Source organism: Ipomoea nil, unplaced genomic scaffold (genome assembly GCF_001879475.1).
Source record: "Ipomoea nil cultivar Tokyo-kokei standard unplaced genomic scaffold, Asagao_1.1 scaffold0302, whole genome shotgun sequence".
Taxonomy (NCBI): domain Eukaryota; kingdom Viridiplantae; phylum Streptophyta; class Magnoliopsida; order Solanales; family Convolvulaceae; genus Ipomoea; species Ipomoea nil.
The window spans coordinates 1065579-1092413 of NW_017616730.1; the positions used below are offsets into that span (position 1 = coordinate 1065579).

The 26835-nt window shown below is 35.4% G+C and overlaps 5 protein-coding genes and 1 long non-coding RNA gene across 13 annotated transcripts; 1 reads left to right on the forward strand and 5 right to left on the reverse strand.

Moving 5' to 3' along the window:
- Positions 1-3673: 3673 nt before the first annotated feature.
- Positions 3674-5397, reverse strand: LOC109158737. The gene is made up of 2 exons (XM_019306639.1): positions 5386-5397; positions 3674-4282 (listed from the first exon to the last, which is right to left on the reverse strand). The coding sequence occupies exons 1-2, from the start codon at positions 5395-5397 to the stop codon at positions 3674-3676; spliced, it is 621 nt and encodes a 206-aa protein (XP_019162184.1).
- A 1856-nt stretch (positions 5398-7253) lies between these two features.
- Positions 7254-10273, reverse strand: LOC109157972 (tRNA (guanine-N(7)-)-methyltransferase non-catalytic subunit wdr4). 2 transcript variants are annotated; one of them, XM_019305790.1, is made up of 11 exons: positions 10044-10273; positions 9754-9915; positions 9070-9247; positions 8841-8897; positions 8694-8764; positions 8514-8592; positions 8327-8386; positions 8112-8215; positions 7958-8018; positions 7463-7865; positions 7254-7417 (listed from the first exon to the last, which is right to left on the reverse strand). In XM_019305790.1, the coding sequence occupies exons 1-10, from the start codon at positions 10175-10177 to the stop codon at positions 7479-7481; spliced, it is 1293 nt and encodes a 430-aa protein (XP_019161335.1). In that variant the 5' UTR covers positions 10178-10273; the 3' UTR covers positions 7254-7417; positions 7463-7478. The 2 variants fall into 2 exon arrangements, with proteins under 2 accessions (XP_019161335.1, XP_019161326.1); XM_019305781.1 differs by having other exon boundaries at positions 7254-7865.
- A 776-nt stretch (positions 10274-11049) lies between these two features.
- Positions 11050-13746, reverse strand: LOC109163989 (F-box/kelch-repeat protein SKIP30). 2 transcript variants are annotated; one of them, XM_019312725.1, is made up of 2 exons: positions 13510-13746; positions 11050-12423 (listed from the first exon to the last, which is right to left on the reverse strand). In XM_019312725.1, exon 2 carries the CDS (start codon positions 12335-12337, stop codon positions 11300-11302), a length of 1038 nt encoding a protein of 345 aa, XP_019168270.1. In that variant the 5' UTR covers positions 12338-12423; positions 13510-13746; the 3' UTR covers positions 11050-11299. The 2 variants fall into 2 exon arrangements, with proteins under 2 accessions (XP_019168270.1, XP_019168279.1); XM_019312734.1 differs by having other exon boundaries at positions 11050-12419; positions 13506-13669.
- A 1494-nt stretch (positions 13747-15240) lies between these two features.
- On the reverse strand, positions 15241-17002 carry LOC109160872 (non-specific lipid-transfer protein-like protein At2g13820). Its single transcript, XM_019309121.1, has 2 exons — positions 16622-17002; positions 15241-15711 (listed from the first exon to the last, which is right to left on the reverse strand). The coding sequence occupies exons 1-2, from the start codon at positions 16947-16949 to the stop codon at positions 15488-15490; spliced, it is 552 nt and encodes a 183-aa protein (XP_019164666.1). The 5' UTR covers positions 16950-17002; the 3' UTR covers positions 15241-15487.
- A 2181-nt stretch (positions 17003-19183) lies between these two features.
- On the forward strand, positions 19184-19622 carry LOC109160878. Its single transcript, XR_002050822.1, has 2 exons — positions 19184-19437; positions 19572-19622. It is a non-coding gene; the product is annotated as an uncharacterized LOC109160878 (long non-coding RNA).
- Positions 19478-25981, reverse strand: LOC109160835 (tRNA(His) guanylyltransferase 1-like). Of its 6 annotated transcripts, none has more exons than XM_019309098.1 (14): positions 25742-25981; positions 25084-25189; positions 24624-24755; positions 24493-24537; positions 24138-24307; positions 23974-24059; positions 22966-23076; positions 22171-22427; positions 21408-21539; positions 21290-21334; positions 20700-20869; positions 20499-20584; positions 19986-20090; positions 19478-19763 (listed from the first exon to the last, which is right to left on the reverse strand). In XM_019309098.1, the coding sequence occupies exons 2-14, from the start codon at positions 25185-25187 to the stop codon at positions 19593-19595; spliced, it is 1614 nt and encodes a 537-aa protein (XP_019164643.1). In that variant the 5' UTR covers positions 25188-25189; positions 25742-25981; the 3' UTR covers positions 19478-19592. The 6 variants fall into 6 exon arrangements, with proteins under 6 accessions (XP_019164643.1, XP_019164649.1, XP_019164638.1 ...); XM_019309104.1 differs by having other exon boundaries at positions 25737-25981; XM_019309093.1 differs by having other exon boundaries at positions 25728-25981.
- Positions 25982-26835: the final 854 nt, after the last annotated feature.

The following is a 26835-nucleotide window of genomic DNA, read 5'->3' on the forward strand; positions in this document are numbered from 1 at the left end:
TTTTTTTTTTTAGTAATAATCTAGATTTTTTTATTTCGTCGGTTTAGAGCATCACCAATAGTTGTAGTTTTTGAAGAATTTTTGCAGGTGCGACTAGAAAAGAGAAAATGAGATAAAAGAAAAAAAAAATTAAAGATCTACCCATCCAGTTAGGCCGGAGATTTGTGCCTCACACGAGCTAATTGTCGTTGTTTTCTTTCTTGGTGGGGCCCTAGAGTGACAAAAACATTGATCCTTCGCTCTCCTCCAATTCACCATGGACTCCTCAAAAAACACACCAAGAACCATAGATAGAGATACCCTTATATCCTAAATCTCATGAATCCACTGATCTAATACACTTTTTTTTTGCGAGCCAACTTAAACTCAAACTTCAATATTTGCGAAAAGAATCAAGGAATTTTTTGCGAGCCAACTTAAACTCAAACTTCAATATTTGCGAAAAGACTCAAGGAATTGAATACTACCTTACCACTGAAAACAAGTATTGAGTCACATCCACTAAACTAATACATTGAGGGCTAGTGTGTAAAATTTCATATTTTCATATATGCTTGTCATTTACCCTGGAAGGTATTTGAGTAATTATGAGACATAACTGGACATATTCAACCAAATATATATTCTTAGAGGTTAATTATGCTGTAAATTGGGTGGCTAAGCAACATGGGGCAAATTATTGTATGGACTATGCTTGTTGTGTGGATCATAATAAAAAATACATTTTTAATTTATTAAATGTACATTATTCGTATACTAAATGTACATTATACAAAATAATATAGTTTCAGTACTGAAATAATGTATATTTTCTTAATGGAATATACATTTTTAATATATTAAAAGTACATTATTTGTGTACTAAATGTATATTATTTGATAATATAGTTCAAATAATTGTGTGGAAGAATAATGATTGGCAACCACATAGGATGGACTAAAGCTTGAAATATTGGCAATTTGGCATGGATGTATTGCTCTTAATCCATATATCCATATATTAATCTTAATGGGCCTAACCCAATAGCATTGAATTACAACACCATTGAATTAAAGGTACTTTCAATCCAGTCCATGAAACCAAGAACCAACACAAGTAAACAATGCAGAGAACACAACACAGAAGCACATAGAAAAACGTGGAAACCTGAAAGAGCCTAAAACACTGTTCAGCACAGGATCACAAAATGCCCAAATTGATAGATAGACAGATACAAGATACTCCGTAGATAACATCACTGTTGTTGCTTAAAGATGAAAGCTTAAATGACCAAAAGTTGTCGATGGCAGTCGGACAACTTCTTGTTAACCCCACAAGTACAGCCTTCATGACCCTGATAGAACATGGTAAAGAACCACAAAAACCTTTATCATTCAGCTCTGCAGCTCTGAGCCCTCAAGCCTGAGAACGACAGGTGCTTGGTCATGTTATTTCACTCAAACCCAGATCTATTCCAACCCCATCCCTCGCCCTCAAGATTAGTCGACAATTCAAATGAGAATTGGCCTTAGTTTAGTGCCTTCTCTACTGAAAACACCGATGCTTTGCCCTCAAGGCATAACTCAATCGGTTGACAAATCAAAAGAAACGTTAATAGCCCCGTTTCATTAGCAATCATAGAGTACATGGTTTGATTCCTACAAATAGAGGTATAAAGTTGGCCTTAATGCCCTATGTTGAGCATATAACCATTAATGTGCAATCTAACTATCAGCTTAGGCTTTTAGTTGAAATGGAGCACATGCTTCAATTGCCTACTCTACTAGAAACATTGATGATAAGGGATAGTCGATAGAAAGCCCTCCCTCTCGGGACATAGCTCAATCAATTGACAAATCAAAAGAAAGTTTAATAATAGCCTTGTTTCATTGGCAATCACAAGTTCATTTTTACGAGAGGTATAAAGTTTATCTTGGTGTGTTCTCTACCACTCTACGAGGACCACCAATTCTTCGGGACAGGGACATGTGAGAGCCATTGGGATTGAAGTGCAATCCGTTTTAGAATCTATTCCAACCCTAGTGCAAAACAAAGAAAGGGGAATGGACCAGATTCTCATAGACTGCAAAAGCAAAGCTATGAAAATTCGATATTTAAAAAAAAAAAAAAAAACTGTACTTTCCACCCATTTTTTATCTTAACATCATAAGCACTCCCTCTCTATCTATTGTCACATCACACAACATAATTGGTGTTGGAATATATTTATATATTAGGGTGAGAACAAAGGAGGTGAGAGGGTAAAGGCGTACCATCAAGAGCCCACTCATCCCATCTCCAAAGCCATTAACAGTTCAAACCTACAAACCAGACAAATCCCGCTGGACCAGCAGCCGATTCTTGAAAATTCTTCAGCAGAAAAAGAAAAATAATTGCGATGGTGACTACAGTCAATTGATTAAAGGAAGAATAGGGATATCCACGATAACTACCCATCTGCACAAAGAAATTAGTTCAATCATTCAAAATACTGCTTGTACACTATTAGCTTGTTCATATTCTCGACGACAACTTAATCCATTTAGTTGAGAGGAACATACCGCATAAAAACCCAAGTTGTGGGTCGTCTGGTCTGGTCCGTTCTCTAAATTTCACATCTTCACTAGGTACTGCAGATAAAAGATTATACCACTGTCTTCCAACATTCCTCTCTCTCTCAAAAAACACAGATTATAACTCATGCTAAAATTTCAGGAAAAGAAGCAAACTTTGAGGATACAAGGAAACTTTAAGATATGGGGTCAACAGCAATAACGTTAACTAGATCTACATCTGGGCTATGGTAATCAGTAAAGAATAATGAATTAGATATCATATAACCTAAAAATAGATAATAAAAACATGTCTCCAATTGTCTGTCAGAACACTTCAGACAGCAGCGACAGAGCATTATTTAAGGTTAATGCTCTGTTATATCCATCTTCAATAAAAATACAATCGACTAATCGAGACAAAGTGACAAACCACCTAACTTCAAAACAAATACAACTTAAACAACTACCCAAATCGCAAAGTGTTCTATAGCAGAGTAGCTGATACTCAGTAAGAGAAAAGACCACCGAGACTAAGGAATCGAAAAGGACAATAGAAATCAGCTGATCAAGAAAACTTAGCAAGTAGAGATGGAGGAGAATACAAACAACTAAAGTACTCAAATTCAAATGAATTTATTTAACACGTATAAAGGGGTGAACACAAGTAACTAAAGTCAACAAAGTTATCATTAAAGGAGGCATTAAAAAGTAACATGAGTTCCAACATAAATAACCACCATAAACCATTCCATTGGACTTTGCACAAACCTCAAATGAAACAGAAGATTAGTGCTAAAAAAAGGAATTATAATCCATTCCATTGCACTTCTGATCATGATGGCAAACTATGCAAGAAAAGTGTATTTTTTATCTAATGATTACAACTTTCAACTACTGGGTTATTTACCTGCAATTCAAGATAGCAAGCAATGATTCTGCAACTAATATTCAAGAAAACAGGGGAATGGTAAAAAAAGGAACACCAGTAAAAAAAAGATGAAAATAAAGGAAGGTAACATTTCATTTTACCATAACATCATTCATCTGTTGTTCCATTACCAGAACGAAGTCACAATTGAACCTTAAGAGAAACTGAAACAGAAAAAAATAAACCAAGCAGGTTTGTTTTGATGAAGAATTACTGTACAAAAACAAGCTGCTCAGCTCCAATATCGCCGGCATCTTCACCCTCGCCGTCTTCTTCGTGGGGCCCTTTAGGCACGGTGACCACCAGTTCGCCGTCGCTAAACGCCGCGCTGGCCATCCCGGGGAGAGTCGACGCCGGGAGCCGAAACCGCCACAGGTCGAGCTCCAGCTCAGTAAGAGGCGAGTCAACTAGGCCGTCCCCTCGGATAACAATCTTAGTAACACCCGGGTAGATCTGGATGGTGTGGGCCCTGATATTATCCCCGCTAACGTCGTCGGTCGGGACGATGAAGCGGAAGAAATCGTGGGTCTCTTCAATCAAAACATCGGCGTCGGAGCGGAAAGGGAGCTCCAGTACCTTGGCAAAGATGTGGGGCAGTCGCCGGAGCTTCTTCTGTCGGCAAGCCACGGCGGCGCCGGCCTGAGAAAGCGCCGACGCGATGTCGTATCTGACCGTGATGTTTCGTTTCTTGGGCACCGGGTGAACCTTCATGGCTTTAGAACCTGCAAACTCTGGGGTGAATTCAGAGGAAAAGATTCCAACTTCCGATAAGAAACGGGTGATTTCAAGAAACAGAGAGAGGAACGCAGAACCCAAACCCTAAAACGAAACAAAAATTTTATCAGATATGCAGTTTACTGAGTAGAAATTGAGTTCTGGGCATTTGAGTTGTTGGTAAAGAGGACGTTGCGGGATATATATGGAGGATGAGGATGGCAGGAATTGTTTATTACTCCGGGACTACGGAGAAGTATACTTATGCGCTGTTTGGAGCAATTCAATTACAATTTACAACAACATTTTTTGGTCACTTACCATGTTTGGTTAGGGAGGGAATTGCAATTTCGTCAAATTACAATTCTCCCTCTATTTGTAAAATTAGAATTTTTAGATTCTGTCCGTATGAGTTTAACTTAATGGTTCAGTGGACAGTATTTGAGAGAAGAATTAAGGTTCGAATCTCGACGGGTGACAGTGTGCGCACCGAGACGGGCGGCAATGTGCGCACCGATATTTGGTCATGTCTGTTGAATCATTGAGTCATCCGGATAGGAATTGTAATTTGGAGTAGTGGGAAATGAAAAAACTAAAGAAATGACCCTTTTACCCTTGATAATGATGATTATTATGGAGTATTATTATTATACAAATGCATTTGAGTCTTTATATCACTTTTTCCTTTTCAATTCCCAATAATTTGATTCCTCATTACCAAACAATATAATTTGAATTCCTATTTTATTCTCACTTTATTACAATTCTTTTCCACCTTAATCCCTCCCTTCTAAGCAAACGTTATGTTAATATTTTATGAGGGTTTAACTGCGTCCCGAAAGACAAAGGACCTGGTGCAAATTTCTTAATAAATTCACTTAAAAACAAATTATTAATATTGTGATCATACGCAATGGACCACAAATACATCAATTAGGTTAAATTGTTTGATTGGTTCATATTAAGGTCACAACTTTCCTAAAAAGTTAAATCTCTTAAAAATAAGTTAATTGTCTTACTAACCTTATTGAGTTGTCTTAAAATAAAATATTATGAAACAATAGGTGTATGATGTGTTCCGGCTTAGGAAATGAACAATGCACCAAAATGGTATAGTGACAATGTTGTAGTCGACCGAAGACCTAGCCCAAGGGAGTCTAATATGGAAGCATTTGGAATGATTTCATATAAGTTGGTTTGCCAATTACCTTAGCAACCATAATATCACAAGTTTGATTCCTAGCAGAAATAGCATATTGACTTTTTTTATTTGAGTTTGTCAGTAACTTAAGTTTATTTATCTCATTGTGGTCATTTTTCAGTTAGGGTCACAATGTAAAGTTCATTCAGTGCATATCATTGGATAAGTATTACGGGTTCCTCTCATCACTACTTTATTTATATATGGAAGCATTTTGGTGGCTTAAGAAATATGAAAGAAACCCAATGAGGAATTTACCTGCATAATTGGAGTCTAATTAAGGCAATTGCATAAATTTTAGAAACTTTGTCCTAATTAAATGAGGATTCGAACGCGTATAATTCAAGAATATAATGCAAGTTTTATTATTTTATTAAGATATATATGGTTCAACTTTTAGTTAGTTATCCAAAAAATTGGTTAAAGCTACTAATTTTGATGTATAATTTTATTTGATTAGTTACATGCATTAACTAATTCGTAAACAATTAATAAATAATAAAAAAATAAAATAGGAAGTTAAGTAAACATTACCATATTGCATGCATTCACATATCTTGCATTATTACGCGTTTTAAGGAAATACTATGAAATGAGGAATGATGGCTGCTTCATTCTCTCGTTTGTCTTAATCCACTCTTTTCTCTTTCTCACTTTGGAGATATATGGTAGATTGCTGGTGTAAGGTTTCTCAATTTGATATTCAGGCCGATTATGACATGTGTTGATAGTTAGATAAATGATAGATTACTGATGTAAGGTTTTTTGATTGGATACTGTCGATTATGACACGTGTTGATAAATTTCTGGTGTAAGATTTTTTGATTGGATATTTAGGTCGATTATGACACGTGTTGATTGTTGATGTGATGATTAGTAAAGTGATATCAGAACATGCAATTTATATCTCAATTAACCAACATGGTTGGCATGGTGGTTCAGCACCTTGTCCCTTAAGCATGAGGTTGGAGGTTTGATCCGCACTCATGTGAATAGAGCAAATCATTTAGTCAATCCCCACTCATGTGAATAGAGCAAATCATTTAGTCAATCCCCTATTACTTATTAAGAATTAGTCTTCTGGCTATCGGCTAGAGGGATGCCCAGTCGAGATAAATGTTTATAGGGTAGAGAGATGAATATTTGAGGGGTTACATCCCTGGCGAATTGAATAATGGGAGGGGACATTTCGTATTGGTTACATATTGTTTTCGGCATGCAAGCAAGACGAAAGAGGAAGTTGCGTGGATGTTTCCCTTGTTTTTTTCAAAACCTCAAAGACCTTCAATTCAAATCCCATAAAACAAAAAACCCAATCTTCCTTTTCGGCCTCAAATGCAACAAGCATTTTTCCTAATAATAATAATAATAGAATAAAGAAGCAAATGTAATGTTGTTATTGAGGAAGACGCAAGTGCAACATAAATAATTGCATGCGTCACACCACCGATCACCAAAGTCAGCACGCCTTTGAAGCCTCGAAACGGAAATTGTTATACCATGGACCAGGATTCGTTAACAGTTTCACTTCATGTAAACAAATGACTTCATAATATGATAATAACTACAAATACAGAAAAATATAGAAACTATCAGAATGTATAGAATGTGACTATAAATACAGAATCTGACTTAATAATTACTGACACCTAATACTAACTTGATAATTGCTGACACATAATATGAAAGCAGAATCTGAAAGTTATTTTTAGACCAGCATCTACAATGCAAGATAGACCCTGGTTTATGGTATAATTTGCCTTAAAACGGGTAGAATATGATTCAAAAAGTTATAATAATAAAATAAAGTGTGTTTGATTACGTAATTTTCTTTGGCACCACCAACTCCATTGACAGATAAAACGCGGTGCAAAATTGTTGCATGAATCAGCTCATTCGTACTTTCGTATTATAAATAAAAACTGGAAAGTAAACAAGTTCAAGAGAATTTGGAAGTCCATCAAAAAGATAAAGAATGAAGCAAAACCAGGGTAATAAAACACTGTTCCAACTAGTTTTTACAACAATTATCATCAGAAGACAATGCCAAATTGCAAAATCAGCAGCCTTCCATCTTTATAGAACAAGAAATAATATTATCTACTTTTTCTTGTCGTTCCTGCCTCGCTTTCTGAATTCCCGTCTCTCTGAAGAGTACTGCTTCTTGATCAAGAGATTTCGCATTGCTGTCTTGACTGCTTCAGCGGCTGTTAAGAAGACTTCGGTTTTTATACACAAATCTCCTTGCAATTTCTGGAGCATTGCTTCTCCCCCCGGTACGTCTTTATCTTCTAAAAAAGATGGTTCTTGATCGGTAGAGCCTTGGTTGGTCTTCCCGAAACCAGAGAGGACCCTCACGCGTGCCAAAGATCCTGATTCCGAAGCATTTAAACTCGAGACACCCATGACCAGCCATAATAACCCTGCTGAGGTAGCTCCCGCTCCCAAGCTCGTGGGAATGAAAGTCTCCCCATCAATTCGCACCACCTGCAAAAAAACGAAACAATTTGTGTATTGGGGAACGGAGCGAAATGACAGTAGAACAAGTTCAAGGAGAAGCATAGTGGTAAAAGGGTTACTTTGAAAACAGAGAGACTTTTCGTTGAAAGGTCACAGCTCAACAACATCACTCCCGGTAAGCTGCATTATGATCGAAGAACGGCACGGAATACCAATCAGAGCTTGAGAAGATGAAGAAGAAGATATATTAAAAATATAACAAGATGGTTTTACCTCTGAATGGCCACTGCAACTAGAGATCCATCAGGCGTCGCACAGAGATCAGTGACAGCAGGAATAATATCTTCTTCGCCGCCATTTGACTCTGCAACTCCTGCCTTGAGTAATGTTGGGAGAAGTGAAAATGGAGTTAGAACTAATAAATACGGTCTAGAAGAAAAACGATAGTATAGTTCAAATGTTTCTGGGTACTAGAGAAGAAAAGCTACCAATGATCCAACATGGCATGTGTCTAGAAGAGAACCACAAGCATAGTCCCATAAGCGAATCTGAAAAAATTTCTGCAGTGAGATCCGCAAGACACTATAAAAAAAAATACAATGGGGAACTGGACCCTAATATACTTAATATAAACATTCAATAATGCAATATCTTGGATCGGCCACTTTCACTCACAGTTGAATCACCACCTCCCGAGACTAGAAAACCCTGTGGAAAATCCGGATTGCAAACAAAGGCAAGGCAGGTGACAAACCTGACAACAAAGAAGTCCAAAAAATCCACAGCACTTGTTAGCTTAACTATCATCTTTCAGGAGATAATTGTCAGCAAATGCACTTGAAGAGAGATACTTACTCGGTATGGCCGAGACAAAAGCTCTGAATCTCATGAGCTCCATTCAACGGGTTTTGGGGAAAGAGAGTAACCTAACATTTTGGATTATAAGTGACCTCAAAAGTTACAAAATCACATATTACTAATGAGTATGGAAAGTTATATTACTCGGATTTTGAAGTCCCGATCAGCACTAATGATAAATCGCCCATCTGGTGAAAACTCCTGCTTGGATAAGCATAAATTGAAAATAGCATTAATTAGTTTATTCAAAAAAAAAAAAAAAAAAAAAAAAAAAACTAGATAAATCTCAAGACACCTCCTGACAGGAGTATTAAAATAAAATAAAACAAAAAAACAACAACATTATGTAAGGAGCAGGCGAAAAAGCCAATACCAGGCTAGTAATGATGCTGCAATAGTGGGAAAGAATTGGAACTGCCTTCTTATTGGGAATATCTTGCTTTTCAGAACTCTCTATATCGGTTATATATACCATCCCAAATTTGTCTGCAAAGCACACAAAGCGACCATTCTTGCTTATAGCAACAGCACTAACTCTTTTCTCCGATAAACTGTTAACAGGACCAAGAGTAAGATAAATATGCATTAGCCTATTAAACATGCAATATTTCTATGAGCTTTTGTTGATTGAACTATCTATTTTAAGAACGAATCACCCATGTGGATAACACAAGCAACAAAAATTAATTTTATAATTTACCAATATTTATCTATGGAAAAATCAATATTCACCACATCAAAAGCTGAACATATAAACATCAGAAGCTGAGTGCAGGTTTGTTTATTACTTCATGCATAATAAGACAAAAGAAAGCAAACTCCTACTAGTTAAAACTTGAAAGTTGAATGAACATAATCCGTTATTCTTTCTTTGCATTTCTTACTGTCTAAATCCAGAATATCCAAGTAAAAACTCTATTAAACTGAAATGTTCAAAACAGCAAGGAAAGTTTAAAGTTAGTTAATTTTTGCTTGGGATATGGTCAATTTTAAGATTGAGCTAATTATAAACTAGCTTTTATACTGAACTGGATGAAATATGGCATCAGAAACTTACACAGAATGTGTACAACGCCAAGAATCAGTGACCCAAATCTTAACAAGCTTGTCATCCCCTGCAGATACGAATAGCTTCCCTTCTGCTCCATATCGGATCGCTCTAATTGAATCCTTATGCTTGTTTCCTCCAGACTCATCCAGCAACGATACTGAATGACCTCTGCCAGGTAATTGTTGAGTAAAAAATACGATATAGCCGTAACAGCAGTTTTGTTTTTCTTCCAATTCCGCTTTAACAAACAAAAAAAAAAAACAAAAAAAGGTTTAATATCATCTAGGGTGGCTTACCGAAGATTGAAGACGCGGAGGTCCGAGCCAACAGCGACGGCAACCGATTCTTGGGTCGGATGAACTGCAATTAGTGCCGGAGCAGCCTCCGTTTCCCGGTTCTGCTCGTTATCATCCATGTTGGTTTCCTCCATTCCTTTGCAGATCGAAATTCGAGTTCGGTTCCTTTCAGGGTTTAATGATTAACAAACGTTTTCACCTAGGGTTTTTCGATTTTGTTTTAGCGGTTTTGCATCGGATTATCGAGAGGAGATCTGAGAAACCGTAAAGCCCAATAAGACAATTGAAATGGGTTTATAAGCCTAAGGCCCGTAATTAATTTGGGCCTGACCCTACACTGTAGTGCTCCAACAGTTATACCATGGACCGAGGTCCACCTTAAGGTGGGCGGGCAAATTATGCTGTGGAACTGTGTCCACCTTGCAAGGTGGACACGGTTCTAAAAGTTTTTCATAGTTCAAAAATTATGAATGTATAGTTATATAATTATGAATATAAAGTTGTGAACATAATTATGAATATATAATTCTGTAATTATGAATATATAGAGATTCAATACTTGTGAATATAAAGTCCAAAATTTATGAAAACATAGCTTTATAATTATGAACATAGAGTTCTGTTATTATGAATATAGAGTTAAATAATTATGAATATATAATTTTATAATTATGAACATATAGTTTAGTAATTATGAATATAGAACTGCGTCCACCTTGTAAGATGGACACAGTTCCACAGCATAACAATTGAGGTGAACCAGGGTCTAAAGTACACAAATAACATACTGAATTGTGAATATTTAGTATGTAAATTGTAAATATTTAGTATGTAAAATTGTAAAAATTCAATATACAAATTGTGTATTTTTAGACTTTTGTGCCTTATGTGCCATACTAAGCAATGAGGGTACTATATTAAGGGGTATAATCAGGCTTTACACAATACTAACAGATAGAAAGACAACATAAATTAGGGAATATGCAGCTAAAGAAAAGAGGAAGGGAGCAAAACAAAGCAAATTTGTCATGTTAACATAGTAAAGCTGGATTTCAAGTATCCACAAAGCTACAAAGTTTCTTGATTGTAAAAACTCTGCAAACAGAAAAGCAGTATGGTTTACATGCATGCAATTATGCAAAAACAAGGTAGCTAAGCTAGCAGGAAAACCCGATTCCATAAACCTTCATCAACACCATATCTGAAAACAATAGAAAGAAGTAACGAATAACCTTCTCCACATTATCGATGGTAACCTAAATTCTCAGCTGGGTGCACCCAAGAATCGTTCCCCGGCATAATGTCATGGGAGACACCTGGCGCCACGCCGGTCTTTCGCTCCCAAGCGTCAGAACATCGACATCAGACGTTGATATGATGTCCCAGTTCCACCTCTCGGGGCCAATGACCCCTCCGATTATGTAAATGTCGTCCCCGAGTCCTGTCATGGCAAACCCAATTCTTCTACGAAACTCAGATGCCGAAACTACCACCCTGTTCGATTCCGTTTCCTGTTTGTAAATGAGGCCGTGGCTCATAACATAAAGCTTTCCCCTAACCACGGCCATGGGGCCCTGGAGCCAACCATAGTCATGAACGGTCCAACCTTGCTTCGCACTTTCCAAGACCTGAACTGTCGACAACCCTTTGTGCAAAACGTGAACTTTACCGTCAATAACCACGCCCGTACACGCGGTATTATGAGTGTGATGGAGATCGGGTATTGAAACCCAGACGTTTTTCTCGGGGTCATATATTTCAGCTTTAGATATCGATTTCCGGCAGCTAGTAAACCCCCCCGCAACGACTATCTTCCCATCCAATACACAACAAGCGAACATTGCACGTGGAACGATCATCGGTGCACAGAGGGTCCATTGCCAGGTTACCGGGTCATATTTCCAGACCTCATCGGTCGCAAAGCTTCCGTCTTGGTCACCGGTCAAGGGGTCCACAGCATCACTGCCACCACCGAGAACAAAAAGCTTTCCAGCAGTGGAGACAACGCCGAAATGGGCGAGTTGTCTTATATTCGAAGGGAGGACGGGGAGTTTAATCCAAAGGTCACAAGCAGGATCGTAAAGCTGCCATTGATTATCAGGCTCAAAAGCGCATACACACAAAAACTCTTCGGATGAATTGACTTCTTGTCGAGCTTTGAATAGTTCACCACTTCGAACAGCTGCCCTCCAAGAATGGGAAACGAGTTCTAACTTGGGATGAAGGTAGAAGGGAACCCATGCAAGGCACCTTAGGGCAACCGCATCGGGGAGACCTTCAATGAGTACAGACATAACAGTTAAACTTGCATCAATCTCTACCTGGCAAAGAATGATGGCAATTTGCAGCTCTCGCCAGAAATGCTTTTGAAATTTGAAACCTGCATGATTACATAAAATTTGTAACCGGCAAAGAATTATGGCAATAGATGCTGTGTTTGGGATGCATCTACCTTTTTTTTTTTTTTGAATGTTACTGGCCCTATTACATTGTAGTATCTGTTCATATACTTTCTCAACCTACTGAAACACAAAGAACCAATAACGCCTTCACTGAGGCTTGAACTCATAACCTTCCAAATGGAAGTCCAACCCAGGATGCATCTACCTAGTATTAGAAGTTACCTCTAAACCGGGCTTTACACTAAGCCCTTCCCACCTTTAAAACTCGAATTTTGTTCCAATTGGTAAAAGATAAGAGAAAAATAGAACCTAAAAATGTTGCAAATTGGAGATTTGGGAGAAACAAGTAGGCAGCAAAGAAGGGCAACTGAATAGTTCGAGGAAAACTAATCACCATGTCATAAGACCAAAACTGCAAAAACAATTGTGATATCGAAATGCACATTGGCAGTTTCGCATCAAAACCTCAATCTTGAGTCTTGACAATCAGACATCGTATTGGACAGTTACAACCGAGAAGACATAGACTTCTATTTTAACAAGTATATAATATGAGTTCATTTCTCTCCAAAGTTCAAGAATCAAATCAGCTTCTTGGCTTACTAGTAGTTAAAGGTAATCCCAGAGTTAATACATTCTCATTTCAGCAAATTATGATCAAGGCACTAAAGATCAGAATGAATCAACAAGCACTATAACGCACAGCCAAAGAATTAATAAAAATCAACTCCGCAACACAAGAATTTAATCTTTCCGATAAATTCAAAAATTTATTAGCAAAAGAACATACACCCACATCTTAAATTCATGAATCAATCCATGCAAACCCCAAGGGCAAGATAAATCAGCCCAAATTATAAAAATTAAAGCCCTAAAACAAGATTCCGAACGAAAAAAAAAAGGAAATCTGCAAAATTCACAATCTTATACCAGAAACAACATTACGAAACAACGCAAAACATAAATGGGTTTTACCGGAACCCCAAAAGGAAGTCCAATTTCAGCAGATTTGAACCAAATTTGCAGACAAAAAAATAAAAAGAACAAGAAAGATGAACACTTGCCTGCGAAGCAACCGCAACCCGAATTAGCTGTGCCCTTCAAGAATTCAAAGAGTGTTAAAGAAGGGTGGAAAAGGGTGCCCGAGAGGCCCAGTGGTCGCAGAATTTCGTGTGGAATTACAGAGTTATTGAAAAATAGCTTAAGGCTTGGTGTGCGTTTACCTTACCCTAGGACATGGGAAATGTAGAAATAGAATTAGGCACCAGTATATTCGTATTCCTCAATCGCTGTTGGTGTTCTGGGTTCTGGTTGTTTGGACAACCCGTATGCCACGCGCACAACGTGTTCATTTTTCGTTGAAAAAAATCATTTTTATTTTTCTTTTTCACTTTTTCTTGCTCTCCTTCTTGCCTTCTTATTCCAATGGACAACTCAATTGGTCACATAAATTTAGAAACAATACTTCAAATATTCAGTTGAATTACTATAATTTACATCTTTTCAAATATTTTATCAGGTCGAAACGTGGAACCCTTAGAGTTGGGGATTCATTATCTATTGATTGGAATTTGAAAATTTCCTCACATAATGATAGCAAAATGCAATTAACCATATCATACATATCACATATCCAACAAGTTAATCTTTCTTTCTAATTTCTATTAGTAATATGATAAAAATGACATTGACACATTAACAAAAATTGACATGGTAACTGTGAACTATGTAGTAATCGAATTATGAAATAGTTATACTTTTTTTTTTCAATGTAATAGTCGGATTATGAAACAATTAGTACTTTTTTTTCAAATTTGTACGTTTGTATGAAGTTGTTTCCAATTCAAAAACGGAATTGGATGTTCTCGAACATTGTATGAATAACAAAGAAAAAATATTGGATAACGTGACATAATTAACTATATAATTAAAACACAAACACGTTATCTTAAAAGAGGTGGTCGAGTGATGGACTATAACTTATATACTTTAAAGTCATGATTCGCACTATAATTTATATACTTTAAAGTCATGATTTGTAATTTTTACCAACACCTTTTCAATTGAGTTTATTACATGTCGTATATGATTTATTGCATAGAAGTGGGGTTAATGAGAGTTTTAAACGCAACCTAGCACCTAACCCATAGCTTGGTAGTTGGTAGACTCCAGCTGCTCACTGACTGGTACCATCTCAAATACGAAAATGCTATCTTTCCACTGCCTATATTGCTTACTAAGAATGATATTTTCCACACAGTTAGGCAGCCTACAGATTTGCAAATTATGTTCTGGATCTGAGTCCATCTTGCAGTGGATTTGGGTCCGAATATTCATAATTTATCTTTTAAAAGTTTATAATTTGTATACTACAATGTTAATATATATATATAATTGATTATCTTGTCTTGCGTTCACAAGTTCCTTTCAAATACTGCACTGAAACAATATGAACAGATTGTTGTATTCACAAATTATCTTCTACAACGATTATATTGTAGAAGTTCACAATTCCAATACTAAAAATACACAATTCATACGTCATTTAGGACTAAAGTACACCTTGCAAGGTGAATCCTGGTTTATGGTATAATAACTCCTACAGATTGGGTCAGGACTATATGCCGGACTCGCTCTCATTTTATTTTATGATGAAAGGAATTGATATTCACTATTGATTGTATATATTGAGTAAAAATTAATGTTTGTATTTTTATTTTGCAGTATTTTGTATTTTAATTGTGTCTTTTGGACTCGGTTCCATGGTATACCAATTGCAAGATCCCCCAACCAAGTGAGAAAATGGACCAATATAATATAATGCAAACTCTCATAGTGAAGCAAATACAAAGCATTACAATCAATATAATCACACCAGTTACATATATACTCAAAAACGTAACACAAACTAACAAAGAATAATGACACGTTTCGGAATTGATACAATAATAATGGTACAAGTCAAAAGCTGCTCCGATCCCTCTCGATCGAGTAGAAATGATGCATTGTATGATCACGCCGATCTATATACGCCGTCGGAAATTAGATTCCGAAACCAGCCATAGATAACGTTGCAGCGAATACGAGGAAACCCAGAAAACGGAAAGAAGCTTTCGCCGTTCCATCAGCCGCCGATGAGGGGCCGCCGGCTGTTGTTGAGGGAACCGTTTTAGACCCTGCCGGCGTGTTGGGAACTTGAGGCGTTTCCTTCGGCTCCGACGTCGGCGGTGCTTGGGAACCAACCGGAGAACTCGCCGGCACAGCAGCTTTAATTTTAAACACCATTAACAACCGTAAGAGAGTGTTTATCATGTAATATATATATATGAGTTAATACCCAAAATGGTCCCTCGATTATGTCATAATTACTAATTTGGTTCTCAACTATCATTCTTACCCAATTAAGTCCTCAACTATGTAACTTTTACTCAATTAAGTCCTCAACTATACAATTCTTACCCAATTTAGTCCTCTGTATTAATTTAACTGTTTGTTGACTGTTAAAAGTCGGGATAAAATTATAATTTTACAAGATTTCTCCTTCCTCTCCATTTAGCAGCGCCAAACCATGCAGCAATACACTCCGATCAGATTTCGATCGTCAAAAAATCGTTGGAAATCAAATTCATGGGCTATCCGATGCATAACCACTACTTCGATACTGACAGGTTTAGAACCCAACCGGAGCTTATTGCTACATGGTTTGGCGCTGCTAAATGAGGAGGAAGGAGAAAACTTGTAAAATTACAACTTTATTTCCACTTTTGACAGTCAACAAACAGTCAAATTGACGAAGGACTAAATTGGGTAAAAATTGTATAGTTGAGGACTTAATTGGGTAAGAATGATAGTCGAGGACCAAATTGGTAATTACGACATAGTCGAGGGACTATTTTGGGTATTAACTCTCTCTCTCTCTCTCTCTCTATATATATATATATATATATATATATATATATATATATATATAAACGTGTAGTGGAAATTAAAGCATGTGCTCACTAAAAAATCTAAACTCATAGTTGGATTGCACATTAATGGTTATCTGCTCAACACATCCCCTCAGGTGCGGTGAAACAACACGTGGACCGTAATCGCTTATTGGGTGACGTGGAGATTCGAATCCATAACCTTTGATATAGCTCTTATACTAAATTGAACTCCTAAATATCTTACCATTGCATTGGCTGACCGGAGGAGTTTGAACCTTGCAGGCGGCGGGCAAGGCGAGGGCGAGACTTTGGTTGATATTCACTCCGAGATTCGAACCTCCGCCGTTGAGCAACAAACAGAGGCACTGCGGGTTCGATTGAACCACGCCGGAGAGCTGCGTGCAGCACGAAGACGACGGCGCCGACGAATTCCCGGTGACGTAAGTCAAGCACGGCGTCAAACCAATCAGTGCGCTCGTGCAGCTGTTAGACTGAGCCGTGGCTCCTTTCCACAGCATCATCATGGCGGCAACAGCCAGGATTAAACCCATCTCAGCCACCTTGGAAGCCATTGCAAGAAAGCTTGAAGAATTGAGATGAGATGGTTGGGAAAATTGGAGTTTGAGTGAGGGAGTAGGGCAATGATGTCTGCAATTTAAATGCGAAGAAATGAAGAATCATCTTCATAATACAGATGGGTAGGTTTTGGTTGGCCAACTCTAACGACGAATGATTTGTTTTTGCTAATTAGATGCTGGTTCCATAACTAAACCGGTTAAATTAATAGGATTATTGTTGGATGATGATAACTACCCATACTTAGTATTGTGACAAGTGTTCAATTTGGTGTGATGATAACTACTATACCCACCCTAAGTCCGTAACCCTGTTAATGAATTTTGCTAAAAGTCATAATAAATGATTATTGGGTTTTAACGATAATTGCCGGTTTGATTGGTAAAACTAAGATTGTTATTTTTTTTTGTGTGGAGAATTTCGAGTTATTATCTTAGGTGTGCATAGAGTAAACTTGCACAATGTTTATTTTAAGGCTTTAATGACCATATTTTAGATATATATTACTATATGATTTTTGATATATCATCAATCCATGGATAGATCTCATAGTTTTGTTTTCTAAGGAATTAATTGATGAATTTGGTGCAACAAAAAGTAGTTATGATTTTCATATACAAAAATTATGTTTCACCCACTTGATCACCAATTGAGACATTACTGGAGTTGGCTACCAATTCTCAGAGCATCCTCTTTGATTTTGCAAAATTTTTATGAGCCAAGTAAGAAAGAGGATGGAAAAAAAGGGTAATAGATTAGTTGGCAACCACCTTCAACACGGTCACTGGGCGTAAGAGCATCCAGATTAGTGAATTTTTGTTGGTTTTTGGTGGAGCTCGTGGTGAGATGAATGTGAGAGAAGCAAATTTTAACTCCGACAAAAAATAGTTTTTTTGTGTGCCCAAGGAGAGAGAATGAGAGGAATAGATATGACAATTGTTGTTGTTGTTTTTTTTTTTTTTTTGTTAAAAAAAAATTCTTTTTCTTCCATTTTCTCTTTTTCTTTCCTATTTGGGTTCTAAAACAATTGTTCAAAAAAAAAAAAATTGATGTGGATACTCTAAGCACATTAACTGTCTTTTTTTTCTTTTCTTTTCTTTTTAGTCATTTGGTAGGGGCCCACATCAAGACCCAACTTTCTCTCTCTCATCCTTCTCTCAATAAGTTCCACATAGGACTCCAAGTCTCAAAAACCTCCCCAAAAACTCTATTGGGAATGTTCTCAGAGCCTAACATCTATTGTGATTTGGATTATGCCAATCTTGTGGGCTTGACCGAACTATTTGAACTCTTCGAAGACAAATTATATCGTGGATTTTGGATCCATTTAACAATATTAATCCTAATAAAGTTCATTTTTTATAGGGAAAATTGCACTTTTTCTCCCTAAATTATATATTTATAGCACTTTTTCCCCTCAATTATTTATGTAAGCACATTAGTCCCCTCAATTATTTTAAAAGTAGTGGTTTTTTCCCCAAATATATTAAATTGACATTTCTACCCTTAAAGCAAACATTTTATTTATTTTACTTCTCCAACAAATTATTGTGTATATGTAGCGATTACCACGGTTCGGTTCGAACTGAACCAGACACTATAGCAATCGAATTAAAAGTTTTCAGTTATGATTCAGATCTAGAATCCAATATTTGAATTTCAATTTATTAAATTTAAGAATAAAAAAAAACTGGATCATGAACCGTGAACCGACGGTTCCGGATCCGATTCGCGATTTTGAACCGTCTTTATTTAAAATAGTCTAAATTCAACAATAAATATATTTTATTTTTTCAGTTCGGAACATGAACTGGCCATTCCAGTTCGCGATTTTAATAAACTCTAAATATCGCGTTTTGATTATAAATTGTAATTGAAATATTTTAGTTTGGTTGCTATAGTATCTCTTTGGTTTGAACCAAATTATAGTAATAATTTGTTGGAGAATAAAAATAAATGAAATATTAATTTTATATATTTATTTTAAGGGTAAATATGTCCATTTAATATTTCAGAGGAAAAAAGAGCCACTTAAATAATTGAGGTGAAAAAAGTGCTATAAGTATATAACTTAGGGAGAAAAAGTGTCATTTTCCCTTTTTTATATATTCATTATATTTTTATACGTGTTCATTTTTAATGTACTAATACACTAAAAATGAATGTGTATCTATGATCTATTATATAAAATGAACCCTAGTCCATAACATAAAGATTGCCCCATGAATGGTCAGGCCTGATCCAAGTACCATATGCTCCACCAGAATTCATAACTATAGCAAAGCCAAAGCTAAAGATAAAAAATTACCAATTTTGTGAAGATTGCCAAACAAAGCCAAATGTTATTTAATAATCAACGAGATTTAAATCCTAAATTCACCACCTTTGCTTCATTTTAAAGAAAATGTACAGAAAAGAAAAGAAAAAATGCTTTTGGATAGGTACAGGAATCAAGATACATAATGAAATATTGGTGTAAATACGGTGACTCAATGGCTTAGTAGACAGGGCCAAATGCTAGTGCGCACTCCACACTGCCGCCGCCGAAGTTCAAACATTGGTCTCTTCTCCCAAATATTGCCTACTGAACTATTGAGCTAAACCCATGCGGACAAAAGCTACGAGTATCAAAAGGTGCATTAGCTACAAGTTGAGGTACCTAGTGCTTGACAACAGTGGGTACCCTCTTCAAGTATTGTTGGGTGTGCTTTCCAAAAGCTTGTATCGATTATATTGCAATGCTCAACCACGACTTTCTTGCGACATTTCTCAATTGCACCTTCAGTACTGCAGTCTGATTTTGTTTCCTCCTGGACAAGTCAGCATAAGCCGAAGTATATTTAAGTACCCCAATGTCGAAATATATGTGCATATATAGAAAATGTTCATTGCAAATGAAATAAATTTTCATGCTAGTATTGATCAACATCATAAAACAAAATGAAGCGAAGATCACGTAACAAATAAAGTTTAAGGAGCAAAGGGTAGTAAGTTGTGGCAATCAATGCCAAATTGGAAAGCAGAGGAACTACCTTGTCCCAGAAAACAGAGGACCCCTGACGGAAAATGGCAGGTAAATTGTGGTAATCAATCCCAAATTGGGAAAGCATTTCATTTTTTTCTCGCGTTTGAGTGCCCTGCAAAACAAAGATATTCAGCATGGAGTATATGATGCTTGTTCCAGTGGGTAGTGATGGTCTATTTTCACATTGATGGTTCCATAAAAGTATGAAAGGTTTTTTGGATTGCTTTTGGATATATAAATCTTATTTTGTCCCAAAAGGTTTTGCTCAATTGAATCACATGATACATACACCTTAAGGATTCTATGACTGATTATTAGAATATTTCTCTTTTCTCTTCACTATTTTCAAAGTACCAAATTATAAATAAATAAATAAAAAGTACAAACATTTGCTGGAGAAATATGCAAAAGATATCAATTTGTTCCAACAATTGTATATAAGTATATAACAGATAGGCCACTGCCACTTCAACTTAAAAAAAGACATCCCGAAAAGATATTCCAAAAAGAAGCAATGCACCTTAAGGCAGTTTTGAGACTCAGTTTTGCTCTTGCCAGATTTGACGAGCATCCAGAAACAAGTATTGTACTGATTATTAATGTGACCTGCATGTTCCGAACCAATGATCAAGAAAAAGGGACATCAAACTTTATTATACTTGATATTCTCAGACTACCTCACTCAAATTTTTATATAAAACTTATACTTAAAAGTACTCACAGTCAACTTGTCTCCAAGCCAAATAATCTTGGAGAATCTTTGAGGAAGGATAGCAAACAGATCGTCCATCAAAGAATGGTGGGTACTTCAAGTCTTTTTGGGGGAAAAACTCATTCCACTTCATCATATATTTCGAAGAGAAAAGAGAGACAATGGCAGAGACTATTTCACTGCACACATGATCAAAGTAGCTAGTAAATAGTCAACATTTTTTTTACATTTGCCAATCAAAAAGGTCCTAGTGTACTGTTGAAATAGGTTAAATGTATTAAACCTCACTTAAGAAAACATGATTTGTTAAATGATGACCTCAAAGCAAAAATCGGCAAAGGTCTTTTACTCTTTTCTGCATAGCATGCATAAGGATACAAAGAAAGTAAAAGAAGGGAAGATAATAGGAATAAACATATTATTCCTTTCCATATGCTCTACATATTATGGTTAATTATACAATTCATTAAGCTACTTCTCGACATATATCTACAATACGCAAAGAGCCAAGGAGTATACAATTTCATCTTTCTTTATAATACTAATTAACAAAGAGAAAAAAATATATTTAAGACTAGGTGGGATTATGAAAGAGTTACCTGGCATGCCTTTCATAGAGCAAAGAGTCTTTCTTCAGAACAAAGCTGAAAAAAAAAGTGAATCAGAATCTGTTATAAAGAAAAAGAACTATCACACAAGCAAATAAGTAACTATTACCTGTATTCATCGCTCACCCCATATGCGAAGACAATATCTTTAAACTCCTCCACCACAGAAACTGCGCAAGAATTCATAAGGTTCAAAGCTTGCACATCATTTGGTTTGTCAAAACCATGAGCATCACAAAACCTATCAAATGTGCAAGTATATTGAATTATTTCAGAGTTAGTACACAAAAAATCACATTATGAAGCACCACTATTCATTAAATATCATTTTTAAAGCTTGTCAAGCTAAGACTATTATCCACGCTCCTTATTAAGCAATGACTAATTCCATATTACAATTTGAATACAGATATTGATGCTTCAAAAGTAAGTTATCAACCAATAAAGGAGAACAACAGAAATACTAGCACATTTCAAAGCAGAAAATAAAGTAAATATTTCGTAAGGAAATACAGATAAGCCAGATAAGTTTTATACTAATTTGAGGACTAAATAAATAATTAGCTACTGCATTGTTCATTTCATTAATTTGACCAATTATGAAATAAGTTTCAGTAATTGTAAAATTTTTATTTTTAAAAAATAAAACAGAGTAGTTAAAAATTAAACCACATGAAAATTACTACTTTTTTTCAGCAATTGAAATCTCATAACTTTGGAAGTGTATAGTTGACAATGTCAATCAAAGATTACTTTAGCTCACCACATAAAGTGATTAAAATGCATTAGAGGGAGCAGTTATCTTATTTATTCAATAAGATTGCACCCAATGGAACAATGAGCATTAAAAGGTGAAGTACAAGGAACTTTACCTATGGAAGTGGCAACCATCAATTCGAATGACAATCCAAGTAGATGGCATCAGTTTGGTTTCAAATTGGAAAGACTTGATATACTCAGGTTTAATATTTTCAATGCATTCTCCAAAAGAGCCCACATCTTTACTAAGAGATTGCTGATCATTCCAGAAGCTTCTAGCTGTTATATTTTCAGAATGCTCAATAATTACTTTCTTCCTCCTCCTCCTAACAGGAGTGCCATCTTCCTGGTACTTCACAATATCTTCAACCTGAATCATAATGGATAAAGAATGACATAAAAGTTGGAGGTGCGCAGATATAGAATAGCACTAAATCATATGCTGATTTGCAAACTATACCTTATGTTAACTCCAACATGGTGGTGGGGGCACTGGGGGAAGGGGGGCTTGGGATGTTACTTCATGAATTACACAGGAAATGTCTAAAAATGTGGTGAATAGCAGTTCCTGGTATTAAAAAGTGGAAGCTTTGATCCCCTAAAGTGTGTTTGTCATACATTGTGGGGATTACACAAATGCCAAATGTTGAAGGAATATGATAAAAAAAATAAAAATAAACCTGGTTTTCACTCAGTGTGGTACTTCCCAAGTAAGATTGATCAGAATGCAATATCATATGGTCTGTAACCTTAAAGTCTCTGATAGTATGCACTATGCAACATGGAACTAACATGAAATGGAGCCCATTATAGTGTTTTCTACCCCAACTAAAACTGATATATTTCAAATTGGACCAATTAGAACATTTGAAGAACCGAAGGATGTAGCATATACTTGAGATTGATACCTCTTTCCTAAGAGCACATGATCCCTGACGAAATATCTCCTGAACATCTTTTTTGTAGTTAATACCAAACTGTTGAAAAAGAAGTTCATTTTTCTCCTGTTTTTGAGTTCCCTACCAAAGAAAAAAATAAATAATAATTGAAAATTGCATTTCAATCAATATCAACTTTCTCTTCAACTAAATCTATGCTGAATATACCCAAATATATTATCAGTAAGCTACTAAGCTGTAAGTGAACTATAAACCCATGTAAAGTAAACAAATTGTAAATTGCCTTTGAACAACAATCAAGTGGATGAAAGACATGACAGCTGTGGGAATACTTAATTGAGAAAACTACAAGTAACCCAAAATAAAACAGCAGAAACATTAACTCCAATTTGAGCGATAGGATTACAGATAAATACATGAGAAAAAGTTAATATAAAAACTCCAAACTCACTACATTCAAGTAATATGAATTATAAGTGTTTTGAATTACATGAGTCATATATGCTGGAAATCATTTAAATGCCTATTTTAAGAACAACTGGTTCTCCAAGATATCCCATCTCAGAACATTACTAAGGAAAATGAAAAATAAGATGATGTCTGGGAACTTTAAATTTCTTATAATCTTATTTGCATCCGTTTCCTTCATTTAAATATAGAGGAGATGCCTCCATGGCACCATGCTCCTTGAGTGAAAGAACAAATATTTATCAATCTCATATTCATATTTGAAACCTCCCTCTAAACAAATTGAAGATTTTTCAATCCAACTGGATCAAGGGGATAAATATTATAAGTTGTTTCATTTTAATATGTAAGGTCACCATGAGAAATGCAAGTCAGAATTTCTTGTTTATCATAGAACTGGGTTCCACACTGTCTTTTTCTCCTCTTTTTTTTTTTTTTTTTTCCTTTTTTTTGCTGTGTGTGTGTGGGGGGGGGGGGTAGGGGTGGGGGGGGGGGGGGTTGTAAAAGATTGAAGAAAATATTATGTATAACAGACTAAATGGCTACCACCTTCAGAATCAATTTAGCCTCTATTTCAGGCTTTCCACATTTTACAAGCTCCCAAAAACAAGTAGCATACAGATTTTTTATGTGACCTGCAAAGAATAGGACTCTATAAAATAAGGCAGTAGTATCCATTTTGCAACATTAATTGGAATTATTCACTAGCTTACACTCATTTTGTCTCCAGGTAAGATATGCTTGCAGAACCTCCATTGATGCACAAAAAATGACGCGTGATTTAAATGAAGGAGGAATCCTTAGTTCCAGTTGAGGAAAAAAGTCCTTCCATTTGGTGACAAATACAGACGTGAAAAAAGACACAATAAGGGAGTATATTTTGCTGCAAAGTATGATTACTAATGTATGATTACTTACAAATATTTCAAGGTTATCTGGAAGAAAGGGATACAAGACCACAATACTCTTTTTTTTTTTTTTTTTTTTTTTTTTTTTTTACATTCTACACTTCTAATGTAATAAGACACTGCAAATATAAAACATTCGGACTATCAGGTAATGCAATACCTGGCTCGTCTCTGGTAAAATTTGGTTTCTTTCTTGAATACAAAACTGCAAAGGCAAAAAAATAGCACATATTAAGTTATAAATTTATAATACACGTACAGTGAAGAAAAGTAAAAGAAAACACACTGTACCTAAACTCATCACTGAATCCATATGCAAATGCGATATCTGGAAACTCCTCCAGGACTGCAGTACTGCAAGCATTCATCAAGAGCAAGGCCTTTGCATCATACGGTTTGTCAAACTCATGAGCTTCTGAAAACCTAATGAAATGAATGCATAATCATAATTAAAACCCAAACAGAAAATGTGGCAATCACAATGAGTCTCATTTAGAAGGAGTTTTGTCATTAATGACTGAGGGCATCAGAAATTATTTTTGACGGTAAGTTGTACTAAATTACAAGTTCTAATAGGTTTGGCTATAATTGACACAATACAAGAAGGTTTGAATTTTTTAAACCAATAGGCTAATTTTAAAATTAATTCATTGATGTTGAAATGTAACAATGAGGGATAATTTTTTTAATAGAGAAAAAATGGTAAACAACTAAACACATTCTTTCAGCCATTGCCATGCATGTATATTACCTTCCAAAATCACGGCCATCTATGCGCACAACTATGATGTTGGGTACCATGACTTCGTCTTCAACTTCAAATGACTTCACATACTCATACTTGCTGTTCGCCATGCCTGCCGGATGATTTTCAATTAATTTATTACCCTATACTTCCAAGTGCACAAGTTTAGTGTGGTATTAGACTATTAGGTGCGTATTGAGGTGTCATAGGAATATCTAATTTTTATCCTAGGAGTCAACTTAAATCAATCTAAGTGATTATACAAGTTTTGAACATTGATCCTCCAAATCTGAAAGGCACTCTAATACTATGTATCATCCAACAACCACTCAACCCCAAACAGAGCTACAATTTTAGGTCAAAACCCTATCAAATGGTTTAATGAGGTGTAACAGAACAAAAAATTCAACAGAACAATGAACAGAAGAACACAATCTCTTTAGCTATTAGTGAGCAGTACAGTTCCTTTTGAATTTTCACATATTCACCTTTTAAAATATCCTCATCCTTATGGCTTATTAGATTGTTCAATGCATCTCCGAGAATATATGGTAGAATATAGGAGGAACAAACAATTTAGCATTATAACTCCACAGTTCAAAAACTAAGAAACAAAAAACAAAATGAACCAATTAACATAGCAATAGTACGTTTATAACTCTACAGTTCAAATATATGGGAGTGCTGGAGCTGCTGCTTTCCTCTGTCGATGTGGGCCGTGAAGATGCGGTGGCGAAGTGGCGTTAAGTGGAGACGCGGAGTTGCGGTCTGATTTTTTGCAGAACGCCCAGAGGAGACTAGAGATCGGCGCTGGAGCATGAAGAGACCTGAAGGCTGAAGCTGCGTTAATTTTTTGGTTTAACTAGAGAACGACGTCGTTCTTTAAACTGAATTGTATACATACACTAATACACATACTATTTTTATAACTAGTAAATTACTCGTGCTATAGAGGATAAAATCTTTTTTATTATATATTTAGATAATAAAATTAAAGATAAAATTATAAATAATTCTAATATTTGAAAGTGTACATTTATTTGATTATAAGATTAGTGCAAAAAGATCACCAATTAATTGAATAATATATAACTCGGTTGTTTGCAAATATCTTGAAAAAAATCATATTGTAATATTATTTAGGTAATTATATTATTATTACTAAAATAAATATGAGAAAAAAAAAAGAAAAATAATTTTAAAAGACATTAAGCTAAGAAAAAAAAAAAAGAAGAATGAAATCACTTGATTTAAAACTGTTTTGCTCCCATATATGATTTATGTAATTTTTTATTGTAAAATAAATATGTTTCAAAGAGAAAAAATTATGCGTAGTATGGAATTAAAAATGCTTGGAATCAAAACATGATGAATTTTATTATTACTTTTGCAAATTTGTGTTAAAAAGTAAAAAAAAAAAAAAATATAAGAATATAATATTAAAATATGATGATATAATATGGTCAAATTTGGGAAAACTTCATTGTATATAATGCTTATTGTTATCACCGTCACAAATCATGAAATCAATATTTTCAACTCATTTAGAGTAGTGTAAATTTGTATGAATTTTCAAATGGAAAGTATAAGTAAGACAATTATGTTACGGAGTAATAAATAATTATTGTTTCGGTACATTAATTTCGGCCTGTTAGTACATATAATTAATTCTTTAATTATAATAATATTATACCTTACTAGTATTTTCATCCGTGCGATGCACGGAATGGAAATGTGGTAATATATTAAAAATATTTA